General features: G+C 44.6%; 1 protein-coding gene across 2 annotated transcripts in view; it reads left to right on the forward strand.

Annotated features, from left to right (window-relative positions):
* Positions 1 to 12,696, forward strand: part of LOC121562927 (tumor necrosis factor alpha-induced protein 2) — a 46,140-nt gene that overhangs the window by 4,170 nt on the left and 29,274 nt on the right. The window contains exons 1-3 of one of the 2 annotated variants that reach the window (XM_041875066.2): positions 2,544 to 2,708; positions 6,779 to 7,262; positions 7,377 to 7,603. In XM_041875066.2, coding sequence (XP_041731000.2) covers positions 6,799 to 7,262; positions 7,377 to 7,603 — 691 coding nt within the window. In that variant the 5' untranslated portion in view covers positions 2,544 to 2,708; positions 6,779 to 6,798. Of the gene's footprint in view, positions 1 to 2,543; positions 2,709 to 6,778; positions 7,263 to 7,376; positions 7,604 to 12,696 lie in introns of those variants that run through there. The other variant, XM_041875072.2, reaches the window with a different exon arrangement.

Here is a 12,696-nt window from a genome sequence, read left to right on the forward strand (position 1 = left end):
ACTACCCTCATTCTGTTGCCTGTCTTCCACAGTCATGAAGATGACCTAAAGATAACTCACTATCTAAAACTAAAATAATACTACATCTGGCCCTTTAGGATCCAACATGAACCAACAGGTCTGCTGGGGGTCATTACAAAACCATTGAAATGCTGCCAAAGTGAACTGTAGTGACAGCTTGGGGAAAAGGATGGAGCGACAGAGACAGAATGTTGCACTTAACAATGAAGAAGGCAATCTTATGCGTTGCTATTTCCTGTTCCCTAAAGCCTGAAATACACTCCAATTGCAGGCTCCTCTATATAGAAGCCAAGGCACACAGTGAAATAGCCACTCTGTATTCACGGCAGGCCTTAGATGTGCTGCCAGGGGCCATGTTTCCTGTCCCTCTCACCACCCCCATGCCAATCAACAGGAACAGACCTGATTAGTGGTATGCTCACAGTGTTTCCACTCAGATAGATCCAATCGCTGCTCTGTAATTGATTAGTTGGGCTGTTTGGGACAGTACATGGGAGGACTCACTCAATGGAATGCTGAAAGGTGGCAAAGATTATATCTTTCATTCCAACTCTCATCCATGCAGTACATCGTCTCTACTTACAGCCACTGGAGCATGCAGAGCACCCTGAGTCTGGCCAGAGAGACTATACAAAACTGTTTTAGATTTAACAGATGCTCTTATCCAGAGCGACTTACATAAGCAATTAGAATTCAGTGCCTTGCTCAAGGGCACATCAACAGACTTTTCACGTAGTCGACTCTGGGATTCGAACCAGCGATCTTTCGGTTACTAGCCCAACACTCTTAACAGCTAGGCTACCTGCTGTATATGGTGTGCAATGCACTTAGTGACTTTCTCTAATGATCTCAGCGAGGGTAAATCCATGCTTTAGTGCACAGGTGTCAAACTCATTCCATGGAAGGCTGAGTGGCAGCGGGTTTTCGCTCCTCCCTTGTACTTGATTGATTAATTAAGGTCACTAATTAGTAAGGAACTCCCCTCACCTGGTTGTCTATGGCTTAATTGAAAGGAAAACGAAAAACCTGCAGACACTAGGACCTCCATGGAATGACTTTGACACACCTGCGGTAGTGTAACCTTCATGCAACTCATTGGTCCTGACAAATAAGTTAACATGCATAATGGCATTCCACCATGACTTACGTGAGGTAGCGTAACTGAGTACACAACTGGCCTTAAAGAACTGCAGGCCAACTGCCTTAGCCAAGGTGACTGGTGGTGACCACTCGTTATTCCGGTTCAGAGTATGTGTTCGGTGGCAGCCCAGGTTAATCAGTATCATCCATTTTCAAAGTCAAAATCACTAAAAGCTTGATGCTTGTTTGGTGAGTGTTGTGCAAAAAACACTTATGAGAAACTATTGCTATTTTAAAGTGTCCACCAACTATGGAGAGTCAATATTACTTAGCATTAGACTCTCTGACTTGCCCCCATGACTTAACCTTGTAGAATGTTAAGATGGTTTACAGGTCAGCCAGGCCGAAAGGGCACTCTCGGGACCATCCTTTGTTTATACATCAATACATCAACGGCTAAGCTATTCCCCAATTGTTTACCGTACTCTCAGCCTCCCAGGCTCAAACTGATTTCTCAATGTTTATACCGAGTGCCAGAATTGAGAGGAAAACGGGAGTTTGTGTTGTTTGTGGTGTTTCGTCCAACACAGCTCCAAACAATGGCGTCTTTATTGGCTGCCACAAATGAAATGTATCCCTCGTGCACAACTCCTATTGTCTTTTTGAGAGTGAACTGATATGTATTTGGGTGACTTCCTTTCAGCACGTGTTGAGGCCGTTTGTTCTGTACAATTTACAGGCCAGTGAGGCCAGAGAGAAGGGCAGAGACAAGCCATTGACCTGTTGAGGGGTGTGCTCCATTCGTTCACAAGGCACAAGGGGAACTTTTGCGTTTAATCTTAATGGACATTTTCTTTTGGCAAAATATGTGTAGGGAGCCTATTAGGATTAAATTATAACTCTATGGCACTACCTACCCTACAATATCCATCATGGAATATTCCCAATTATGTTCATTATGAAAGCATCCTATTTATGTAGACTGCAGAGGGTGTCACTCTCACAGAACAGACAAAGGTAGGCTTGCATAACACAATAATGCAATGCATAACACATTATAACATTTCATCATGCATCTCTTTTGTGAATAAACTGTCTACATTCCTAATAAATCATCAGTTGGGATGACTGCCAAAAGCTCATGACATTGGCTGATCCTGGGTCATAATGTGACAGGTGAGGTAGCCTACTGTAGCACCTGATTGGAAATTCAAGGGAAATCCCGTCTATGTTTTTTTCTTCCATTACGCGGAAGTATACTATTTTACTGGAAACGCGCAGAAAAGACAGCGTGGCATTACAAGTTTGTAAGAGAAAACGTATGAACTTGATTCTAACAGCAACTCTAGACCTCAGTCGCACTGCTGTCAAGGCATTTGCGCGATGCAAGCGCGGCTGCTGCGAGTGACAGTGATAGGCGAGAAGTCCAGAAGCCAGCCCACTGAAAATAAAGGGTGGAAGCTTTATGGAACTTTCCGCAGCGCACTGAGCGCAGCAGTCTCTCACCTGACGAGACAACCTTATCTTGGTTTATGACTAGTTCTAGGATTTCACTTTTATTTGTATTTTTGGTGCATGTTTTTAATAAGCGAGCAATCATGAATCAAGTAAGTAGATTAATATATTGTGTGTTTCTCTGACTGTTATTGGATACTCATGATGATGTTGTTACTAATGGACTTACACTGATGACATTGACAAATGGCATTAACCTACAAACAGTAGTGTCTAGGGAAATGTGATACATTTCCAGGTTGTTATTGTATGAATTCGTTTTCAGTGTTGTTATGTTGTGTATGATGAATTATAAAGTGCTATATTTTGGGGGGTCTTTAATTGAAAGGTATTTGCAGAGATCATCTCTGATTTTCAGCTTTAGTGTTATATTTCTGTGGCAGTAGGCTATGACAAACTCTGGTCTGGGATTAGCTACAGATTGTAATACTAGACAATTTAACAAAAAAAAGTTAAATCACATTATCTGGTGTTACAATCTGTAGCTAGTTTGGGATGTGTCTCATTCAGTAAATTGTTAACTGTTCTCTGGTAGACCCATGTCTAAAGCCAAAGGGCTGGCTGTGAGCAGATCTAAAGGAGGGGGAGGGGACCCCCCCAAAAAAGAAGTGAACTTTGGGGATTTTTTCTGCGGAAGAAAATATGTCACAGTCAGCTCATTTAGAGTTAGTTAAATTCTCCTAAGAGTGCAGCGGAATAAATCATACATCTCTTGAAAATGCTTGAGTTTATAAAGAGAGTCAAGCTCAAGGTTCAGCATTATAGACTTTTCTGATTAGTTAATACATAATCTTTCTTCTACAAAGGTTTGGCCTGAGATGTCAAAGGTTTGGCCTGAGTTGTCTCAGGCAAAACCTTAGTAAGAAAAAATATTATGTATTAACTGATCAGATTAGTCTCTAATGCAGAACCTTGAGCTTGACTCTCTTTATAAACTCAAGCATTTTCAAGAGATTCATGATTTATTCCGCTGCACTCTCAGGAGAATTGAACTCTAAATGAGCTGACTGTGGCATATTTTCTTCCACAGAAGAAAATCCCAAACGTTCACTTCTTTTTTTTTTTGGGTCCCCTCCCCCTCCTTTAGATCTGCTCACAGCCAGCCCTTTGGCTTTAGACATGGGTCTACCAGAGAACAGTTAACAATTTATTGCCCTAAATATGTTGAAATAAGGGACGTGTCATGGAAAAGACACAATCTTTGCGGACGTCTTAAAGGGCACACATAGCCATTGTGTTAACTGTTGCAGCTACTGAGCAATGCTGATATGATAGTGAACTGCTTTGCTTCATCCTTTAATATGATCCTGATGATTGATAAGGTACTAAAGCTCATTGTTCAAAGCCAACGCTGAGATTGGAAGCCTTGATTGAGATGATATCTGGCCAATCAAGGACATTGAAGGGCGAAATCACCTGTTGATTCATTTTTCCTCGTAGACTGATAAATAATTGAGAAAAAAAAACAGCCTTTCCAAAGTAATCGTACTTACAGGTATTCCCTATGCTGCTAACATGTTTTATTGCATTCACATACCCATGTCGCCAATTTCCATAACACTGTCACTCTCAGGACAGTTTCTGTCCTCAAGGAAAGGAACACAATACCTTTTTTTGGGGGGGGGGGCCCTTCCAACAATATTGGGTCTGTCCTTTAACCACTGTCTTCAGGCCAGGATGGAGCCGGAGCGGAGCCCCTCATATCTGCCACATCTTGACGGCAGGTCTCTCTGCAGTAGCCTGATGCCCGCTCTCTCCCTTCTGACCTTCATAGAAGAGACAAGATGTCTGCAGGGAGGGGACTTTGGACCAAGTGAAGTCTTTAATTACACACTATTGTGTTCAGTTCAATAGTTCAAACTTATTCTAAGCCTTTTTCTTAGTCTCTAATACGTAAAATAGCTGGAGGTCAAGCCTGAGTGTAGGCCTATTCAAAACATGAGATTAAAGAGTGTTGTTTGTTGATATAGCTAAATAAACAACACATTGGTGTCATACATATCCAGCCAATCCAGAAGGACATGATGTACAAGCTTTTGAAGTTTATCTGTGTCAAGAGAGATGAGACTCTCGATAGTGTGTGTGCAAACAAAACAGAGATGGCTGGCCTGGCTGGTGAGTTGTGCTGTTGGCCTGTTGCAGAGGTGGAGGGGAGGACAAGACAGGAAGTGGAGTTAGTCTGGGAAAGTGGTCCTCGTATCTCCCCCAGTGATCTAAACTCTGCTTTCATAATGGCTGCTCTGATTAGGTTATAATTAGAGCAGGAATTGCAGTATGGTTTAGTCGCTGAGTAAATGAGGAGGTGTGGGAGAGCAGGGATACACAACAGGGAGGGATGTCCACGGGACCACTTGTTACAGCCGCGCTCATAAGCTTATCAGACATCCGTGTCACTGGTGTCACCAACTGTCCGCAATGCCACATGCTTACATAACTCTGTTTATCCACATCATGCTTCTGTGAATATCTGTGAATTTACAAAGCCATTGTTCATGAGGCTCTATGTTTTCTACAAAAGCTCAAGGATAGGCCTATCATTTGCTTTGCAGAACTATTCATTATCTTTTTTATTTCCTTGTTGTCATGCCGCTAGTTGCGCTTGCTTCCTGTTTTCTCATATGCGTTTTCTGCAAGTCATGACATGGAACCAAATGGGTAAAATATAACTTAATCAATAAGGGTGTGTAATAACACATTTATAACCATTCATGTACAGGCCTATTCGGTCACATCTACTGGACTCATATAGCCATTGTATAGGTTAAGTCCATGTTGTGTAAACAAAAATGAAAGGGTTCACTGTTATATAATATCCCTTTCCACAAACCAGTCATCAGTTGTATGTCTCATTTGTAGCAGTTTGCTTTGCCCCATGGTTACATCCCCTCCTTAGACAGGTGGGTCTTTTCCCAAGCTGGCTACCTGGTCTAAATACGTTCAGCAGTGTATAAAGGTCTTATACAATATTACAATATTCTCAGTGTGGTTCCCCTGTAGGTTGGGTCTCTGATTGCGCAGGGAAACCTTGAATGCTCAGCTACCCACATGGAAAAAAGCATCCAGACGCATTTTCATTTTAAAACACTTAGGGAAGCCATAAAACACTACGTCCTCTTTAGGAATTTAAAACGCACTGACCATAATAATTTGTTTAAGGCTATGCACAAATCTTTACAACGTATTGTGAAACATCATAAATCGAGTCATTTAAAAAAATCTAATATGGAATGTGTTTTAGAATATGTTATATCCAAGTTTATCATTCATGATGTTTGAGTTAGTTTATAGTTTACCCACAATTCATCAAGGAATTTTCATTCATTAGTATCAGTAGGAGTAGGAAGGAGAACATTGTAAACTGGTGAGCAGAGATCTCTGAGTTTTGAATTGATAAATTCAACCACCGTCAACCAAATGTTCTCAGATGCCACTTTCAATTTCCCCAAAGTAAGGGCACGGAAATAGCGGTCTCCATCATTTTCCCAAAGCTTGTTGAGCACATACATACACACATGGAGGAAGTGATTCAGTGTTGTCCCTTCCCCTTGTCACCAACCGTAAATATCCCAGGGCGCTCGGTGTGGCAGGAAGTCCATGGAGAGGGACAAACATGTTTTCTTGAAAAGGGTCAAAGGGCATCAAAGACTGTAGTGCATAAAGAAGTAGAACAAGGATCTGAAACCTAATAAAATAGGCCCAGTTCCTGAACCTGAGCCACATGACCATGATAACATTGCACATCTATTCACAACCGCCTTCCCACCCAAACGGAAGCAGGGTTAGGGTTTCCATGGTGATTCCTGTTTGGGTGATAAGGCGGAAGGTTACCTGTTAATGTTTTCTCAAACAGACTCTTTATAGAGAATGATTGCTGTTAACCATTCGATATCTGAACTCTCCCATTACCCAACACAAGGGTGGGGCGGTAACATTGGGTGAACAGATGACTGTTATCTTAAACTGTATATCTGAGTTACTTTAGTAACTGTCCTCGTTAGCTGTGTCAGAAGAAATCTTATCAGGTAGCCTACTAAAATGAACATTTATGTGTGACATACTGTACTATCCGTTTCATTCAGGTCCAATTTTATGGAAGCATCTCTTGGAAAAGGTCCTCTGTAATCATTCCACATTTCTCCCTCTCTCTCGCTCTGTTCCTTAGTTTAACCCCCAAGTGGAAGCATGCCCATCCTCAAGAACCTTCCAGCGCGGCTGAAGGGAGGCAGCAGGGTGAACGGGGAGTTGGAGAACAGGTGTGGCGAGCTGATCCTTGGCAAGATGAGCCTGAACCTGAAAGCCAACCCCTTTGAGGAGCCCAGTGACAATGAGGAATGGGTTCAGGCGAACTCACTCCTGGACGGGGGCGCGCAACGAGACCGTAACCCCTTAGAGGACGAGGAGGATGAGAATGAGGCGAACGAGGAGAGACGTGGCGGCTCAGGGAAGAGTTCGTTCAAGGGCACCCTGGACCGCATCCGAGGCGTCTCCCCGCTGAAGACTCTGGGCAAGCTGGGCAAGGGGCTCCGTATGTCAGGCCGCAGTAAGGGCACTGCCACCCCTTCCCCTCAGGGGTCCGTAGCAAGCACCCCCACCTCAGAGAAGAAGAAGAAGAAGGGCCGACGGAGCTCAGAGGGAAGCTTACTCAGGTACGAGAGGTGTAGAGAAAAGCTGTTGAGGAGTGGTTTAGTAGAGGATGTTGAGCTCAGCCCACATCTCTAACCTAACCCCTTAACCCTTAACTCCCCCTCTTCTCCGCACAGATTTGCAGGGAAGTGCAGGGAGAGCCTTCGCAAGGAAAGCCTGCCCAACGGGGAACTGTGCTCTGAGAGCGAGGGGGGCGACTCTTCCAGCCGCCGGCTCTCCTTCATGAAGATGGTGGGCCTGGGCAAGCTGAAGAGGGAGTCCATGGCCGACCACTCGTCTCATGAAGAGGAGGTGGTGGAGGAGGAGGTGGTGGAGGAGGTGAAGCCAAGGGAGCCCCTCTCAGGTAAGGACAGCCCTCAGTGGAGCGCTGGGTTATAAAGGGTCAGCCAGTATGCACGGGGGTCTCATGATTTTACATTTACATTTTAGTCATTTAGCAGACGCTCTTATCCAGAGCGACTTACAGGAGCAATTAGGGTTAAGTGCCTTGCTCAAGGGCACATTTACGTCATTTAGCAGACGCTCTTATCCAGAGCGACTACAAATGATGACTTTCAATGACTGTTGATTGGTAACTGAACCAGTAAGGTTATGCTATCTCCCCATTACATTTGAGGAGTTAAGATACTGGTAAAATGAATGGAGGTCATGGCTGATAATAACCCAAACATTTCAACTGACATTTTGCCGTGGAATATATCACTAAATCACATGTTAACCAATGAGTAAAACCACAACAGACAGAGAAGCACTCTATGCTGGAAGTTGGTTGACAGTTATGGCCAAGGTTTACTTCAGTTCAGCTGGACATTCCTTGTGTCACAGGTCTATTATAAAACAGTGTCAGCCCCCCTTCCAGTAAACAGTCATTCCCGCTATAATCTCTGCAGTATGTTATTATTTTCACTACAGAGATGATGTTATCAATGTCTCAATGTCTGGGCTATTTTTGGACACTTTGGAAACAATGGGAGAAAGATGTTGCTGGAATATAGGAGATCAGGTCCAACTAGGCCACTGCTGAGAGATGCGGTCATCCCCATGTAGGAGGACCAACCAAAGAGTTTCCCACAGAAATGTTTGTTGTAGGGTGGGGCTGTGGGGCTTTATTCACTATTCCATGGCCTTCCATCCATTAAATATGTGCTGTTCCGTTCCCCATCTTTGTTCATTAAATGTTCTATCCGGTATGAAAGAGTACAATTAACACATTAACCACACCATGGGGTTGCTGGAAAATGTACTCCATTCTGCTTAGAATAACCACTGCAGGAAAATGACTTTTTTATTGAATGCTTATTATTCACTAATCATTTTCTAATGATAGCCCTGTTAAAGCTTTGTAAAGCACAGAACCTGATTCCGTGAGTCTGAACTTAATAATCCAGAGCTTAATGGTCGGGATAGCGTGTGGGTACTCAGTAATGGTATTCATCCATGTCAGCATAGCTAGAGATCAGCTTTCATGTTTAATACCAACAGGATGTGCCTGTCTCTCTGTGTGAGGAGTAAAGATAAGGTTTATGGTGTTAGCAACAGCCCTTTTTTTTTATTTTATAAAGAATGCACAAGTCCATTAAACCAGCTTCACAAACAGCACATATAAACTGCTGAGAGCTCAGGATCAGACATGTTCACTCTTTGTCCTGGCCTTTCACTAAGCAAGCAGTCCAAATACCATCGTATCACACTCAAAATCACTGAGATTACAGGCTGTTGACTTCATGCCTCAATTGTGTTGACCCAGAGGACATCTCACGCATTCTGAGTCTTTATATAGATGCTGCTTCTCCATGTTCATGCCATTTAACCTGCACCCCTGGGCCCCTTGACATATCTGAGACTGGTGAAGCAGGAGAGAATGGCCTTATCGCCTTAGAAATTCAGCCATACAGGCTGTCATATCAAAGCTTTACACCATTACACCTCGCCCCGGGGATCCATGCATGAGTGCTGTATGGAGAGTGATGAAAGAGGTATCCACGGAGGAGGAATGGGATGCGTGCTCCACTCTGTGTGTTTCAACCATGTGTGTTATTTCTTGGGTGAACTCCACCAGCTGACCCTCAGCGAAGAGGCGTTTTATTTGTTTATTTGACCGTGTTTGTTAGGGGAAAACACGGCTTTTTCTGGCATTGTTCTCTCAGCTGTCAGAACAAACTGTTATGCAGCAGAACAGTGACGGTGGTTGTTAGCCCCCCTCCCCCCCTCCCCCTCCCCCCTCCCCCCTCCCCCAAATCACAAAGACATGACCAGTAGGGAACTCTGGTTTCTTTCAGTCATAGCTTGTTAGATTCATTTCCTCATGCCACAAAACTGAAACTTCTCCTGTTTTAAAGGTCTTTTCAAGGTTATGTTGAGGCTGGTAAATATAACACCATCATTTTCTTATTAAGACAAGATGGTTTAATAGCAGTAGCACTAACATTCTTACCAGGCCATCCCCCTGTAAAGAGTGGGCCCTCTTTCAACATGGAAAAAGCCTTTATTCCTTGAGGCTGTTTGTTTCTGGACTGGTCCTAAAAAAAGAGCCATGAGCTAAGGAAACAGAACGGACAGTGTATGTTTGCGGACATCTGTATTGTGGCATTCATTACAGAAAGAAAACAGTATGTGCAGTAGACTGTGGGGCTGTGCTCAAGTGTCAGGAAATGCCTCAGTAATGGAGAGTGAGTGACTATTCCGACTATTTGCCAACTGTTTCAGACATATTAAAAGCTACATTTTCATGATCCCCCCCAACCAAAGATGCAGCGTGTTGATACTAAATAATTCAAGACAGAATATAGATATTGAAACTAAGGAAACACATACTCATATGTGAAACCACAGCACATCTTGCAACCCATCCGTACCTTGAAAGTAAAGCAGTTAAATCTGTATAGTGTGAAAGGGCACAAAGCTATAGCAACCTCAACACTGCTCCCTGTACCTCCACATGGAATTTTCCCTTGAGTGTTCTTCCAATCAGATGAGTGTGGCAACTAACCTGGCCTCAGGTATTCAGAAGCTAGGGTCGGATTACAACATATTCTGACCAAGCCCTCAACCCACAGCCTCCTGTTCCAACCCAGCTTCCCCACCATCATCAGCCCTATCTGGTGACCCAGCTAACATTGTAGTCATAATCTCTATGTGTCATACCCCTCTGATTGGCTGGGTGGGTCCACATTGGGTTGAGTTCATAGCAGTCCAGACGGCATCCGAAAGCGCCTTGATTACAGGGCCATATAGGAGGTGCAGGCCACAGCCTAGTGAATGGTTTCCAGGCCTTGCCAAATGACAACCCCAAGGCCCCTGGACCATAAAACCATAACTAGCGTTGGCTCATGTCCTGCAGTAGCTGCTGTGAAAACTGTGTCCACCTCGGGATCCTAGCAACAAATGGCTATATTAGCCATGATGAAATGCATGCTGCTTCCTCTCATATTCAATATATGACCTGGAAACACGCCAGCTGTAACACAGTCAGTTTCAAGTTTCCGTGTGCCAAAAGTAACAAGTGTTTTCATACCTCACTATGGCAGCAAATAGAAAAACAGTAAAAAATAAATACAAATAAAATTAAGCTTGGCAGAGCTGCCTTTTCTGCCAGAGTGACAACCCAGGGAGTGCACTTTTCCTATGATCCGATTAGTGTTTGTTTTGTTAGTGTCAGTCGAATGTCCAGAGCATTGAGGAGAAAGGGGAATCTGAGTGCAGTGCACTACTGACTCCCAGGATGAGTTAATGTGATCGGTCCCAGCCCTGCCGGGACATGTGCTGACGGGAGGGAGTGGCTGGGGAGGAGGCCTTTCTGTCTCTGGGCCGCCGCTCACTTCACATGGACGCCATGTCACTCTCCATCCAGAGGGACAAACGAGGCCTGGAGGGCTGGCCCGTGACCAAAAGCTTTCTCAGGACAGACCAGGACAGGACCAGGCTCGCTTTGTTGTGGCTGAGCTTGGGATTGTGGAGAAAGGGATGGAATGAGAGGGTAGGAAGGGAAGGGGGGAACAGATTTGACCCAGCTGTGTCTGCAGGAATATGGGGGAGTTTGGTGGAGCTGTGGGGAGGTTGTTGGATGCTCCTCTGCTTATTAGATTTTTTGCTTTTGGAGGAAAATATTTATCTGCCTCGCACACGCTGAGATGTGAAGGCAGGCAGGCTGCCTCTAGCCTGGTCCCAGATCTGCTTGGCATTGACAACGACCATAGCAGTTGGCTTTACTACAGCACAAACAGATCTGGGACCAGGCTAGGCTGCTTCTGTCTAGATAAAGGCTGAATGGGTACCAGAGAATGGGAGATGTTGAGGTTCTAGAGCTCAGGTGTCCACATACAGTACCCATAGAAAGCTTGCAGAGGACTGATGAGGTGGTGGGTGTAGATGGGGTCTTAGATCTTAGAAATACATATGATGCTGCTTTGAATTCACTGGAGAGAGAACTGTGGTTTTGCAGTCCAGGAAGGAGGCTCATATTTTACTTCATGCTTGGCACCCCCGGACAATATAACCCTCTGTGCTGCTAGGCTCTGAGCATGACTGGAGAGCGTCTCGATGGTAGTTCTGCAGGTGCGTTCTTACCCTGCATAATTTGAAAAGAGAGTACACTACGTATCTTGCTTAGTCAGTGCTTTTGTTTGAGTGAAGAATTTATTTTACTCCTTTTGGGAATAAAAAAGCCCAACATTTCCCCCTAAATTCCTCAAGGTAAAGTTACATAATATGTGCCATAGCCGCAGCCTTCATAGATCCCATAGGCAGCCCTCGAAACATTATAACTTTTGTGGTTTGCACTGAGGAAGGGTGGTGCCACTGCTATACATTAGCTGGGTATGTTCCTTATGACAAGCTTAGGGGGTAAGTGCCTTGGAACAAAAGACCAGTGTTCCCCTGTTCTGTATAGTTTAGCTAAGCGTCTGTGGAACTGCCCATTCCAGGCCAATCTGTGCTTTTAAGGACTCCTGGATAGGCCGTCAAATCTGTGCAGAGCCCTCAAACTATACAGTTCTGGTATTGTTTCAAGGGGATACACTGACCTCTCACCTTAAAGTGGTGATTGGTAGCAGGCCGAGCCACGGCGAACTAATCGTCCCAGTGGGTGACAGGGTTACACCCTCTCTGTGACGCTGTTACCACCAGCCACATCATGTGACAGGTAACGCCCAGGCTGAGGGCTCTGTCTGGGGGGAGACACCCATCATGTGGAAGACGTGGTGTCCTCCGATCACAAGGGAAGAAGAATAGTCATTTTCCAGCTCCCACTCTCTTTAAGGGAGATGTGCCTGGCTGCATTGTGTTTTATATTTAGATGTCCTTCCGCTGTGTTGGCAGGCAACTTTGGCCATGATGGAGTGTTGTTTGGGGGGAGGGGTATGGGCGGTGCCATGGCATCGCTGGGCGCTACTTCTCTTCCTCAAGCGGGACAGGGAAGGATGAGTAAGGCGGCAGGCC

The sequence above is a fragment of the Coregonus clupeaformis genome, chromosome 5, assembly GCF_020615455.1.
Source record: "Coregonus clupeaformis isolate EN_2021a chromosome 5, ASM2061545v1, whole genome shotgun sequence".
Lineage (NCBI taxonomy): Eukaryota > Metazoa > Chordata > Actinopteri > Salmoniformes > Salmonidae > Coregonus > Coregonus clupeaformis.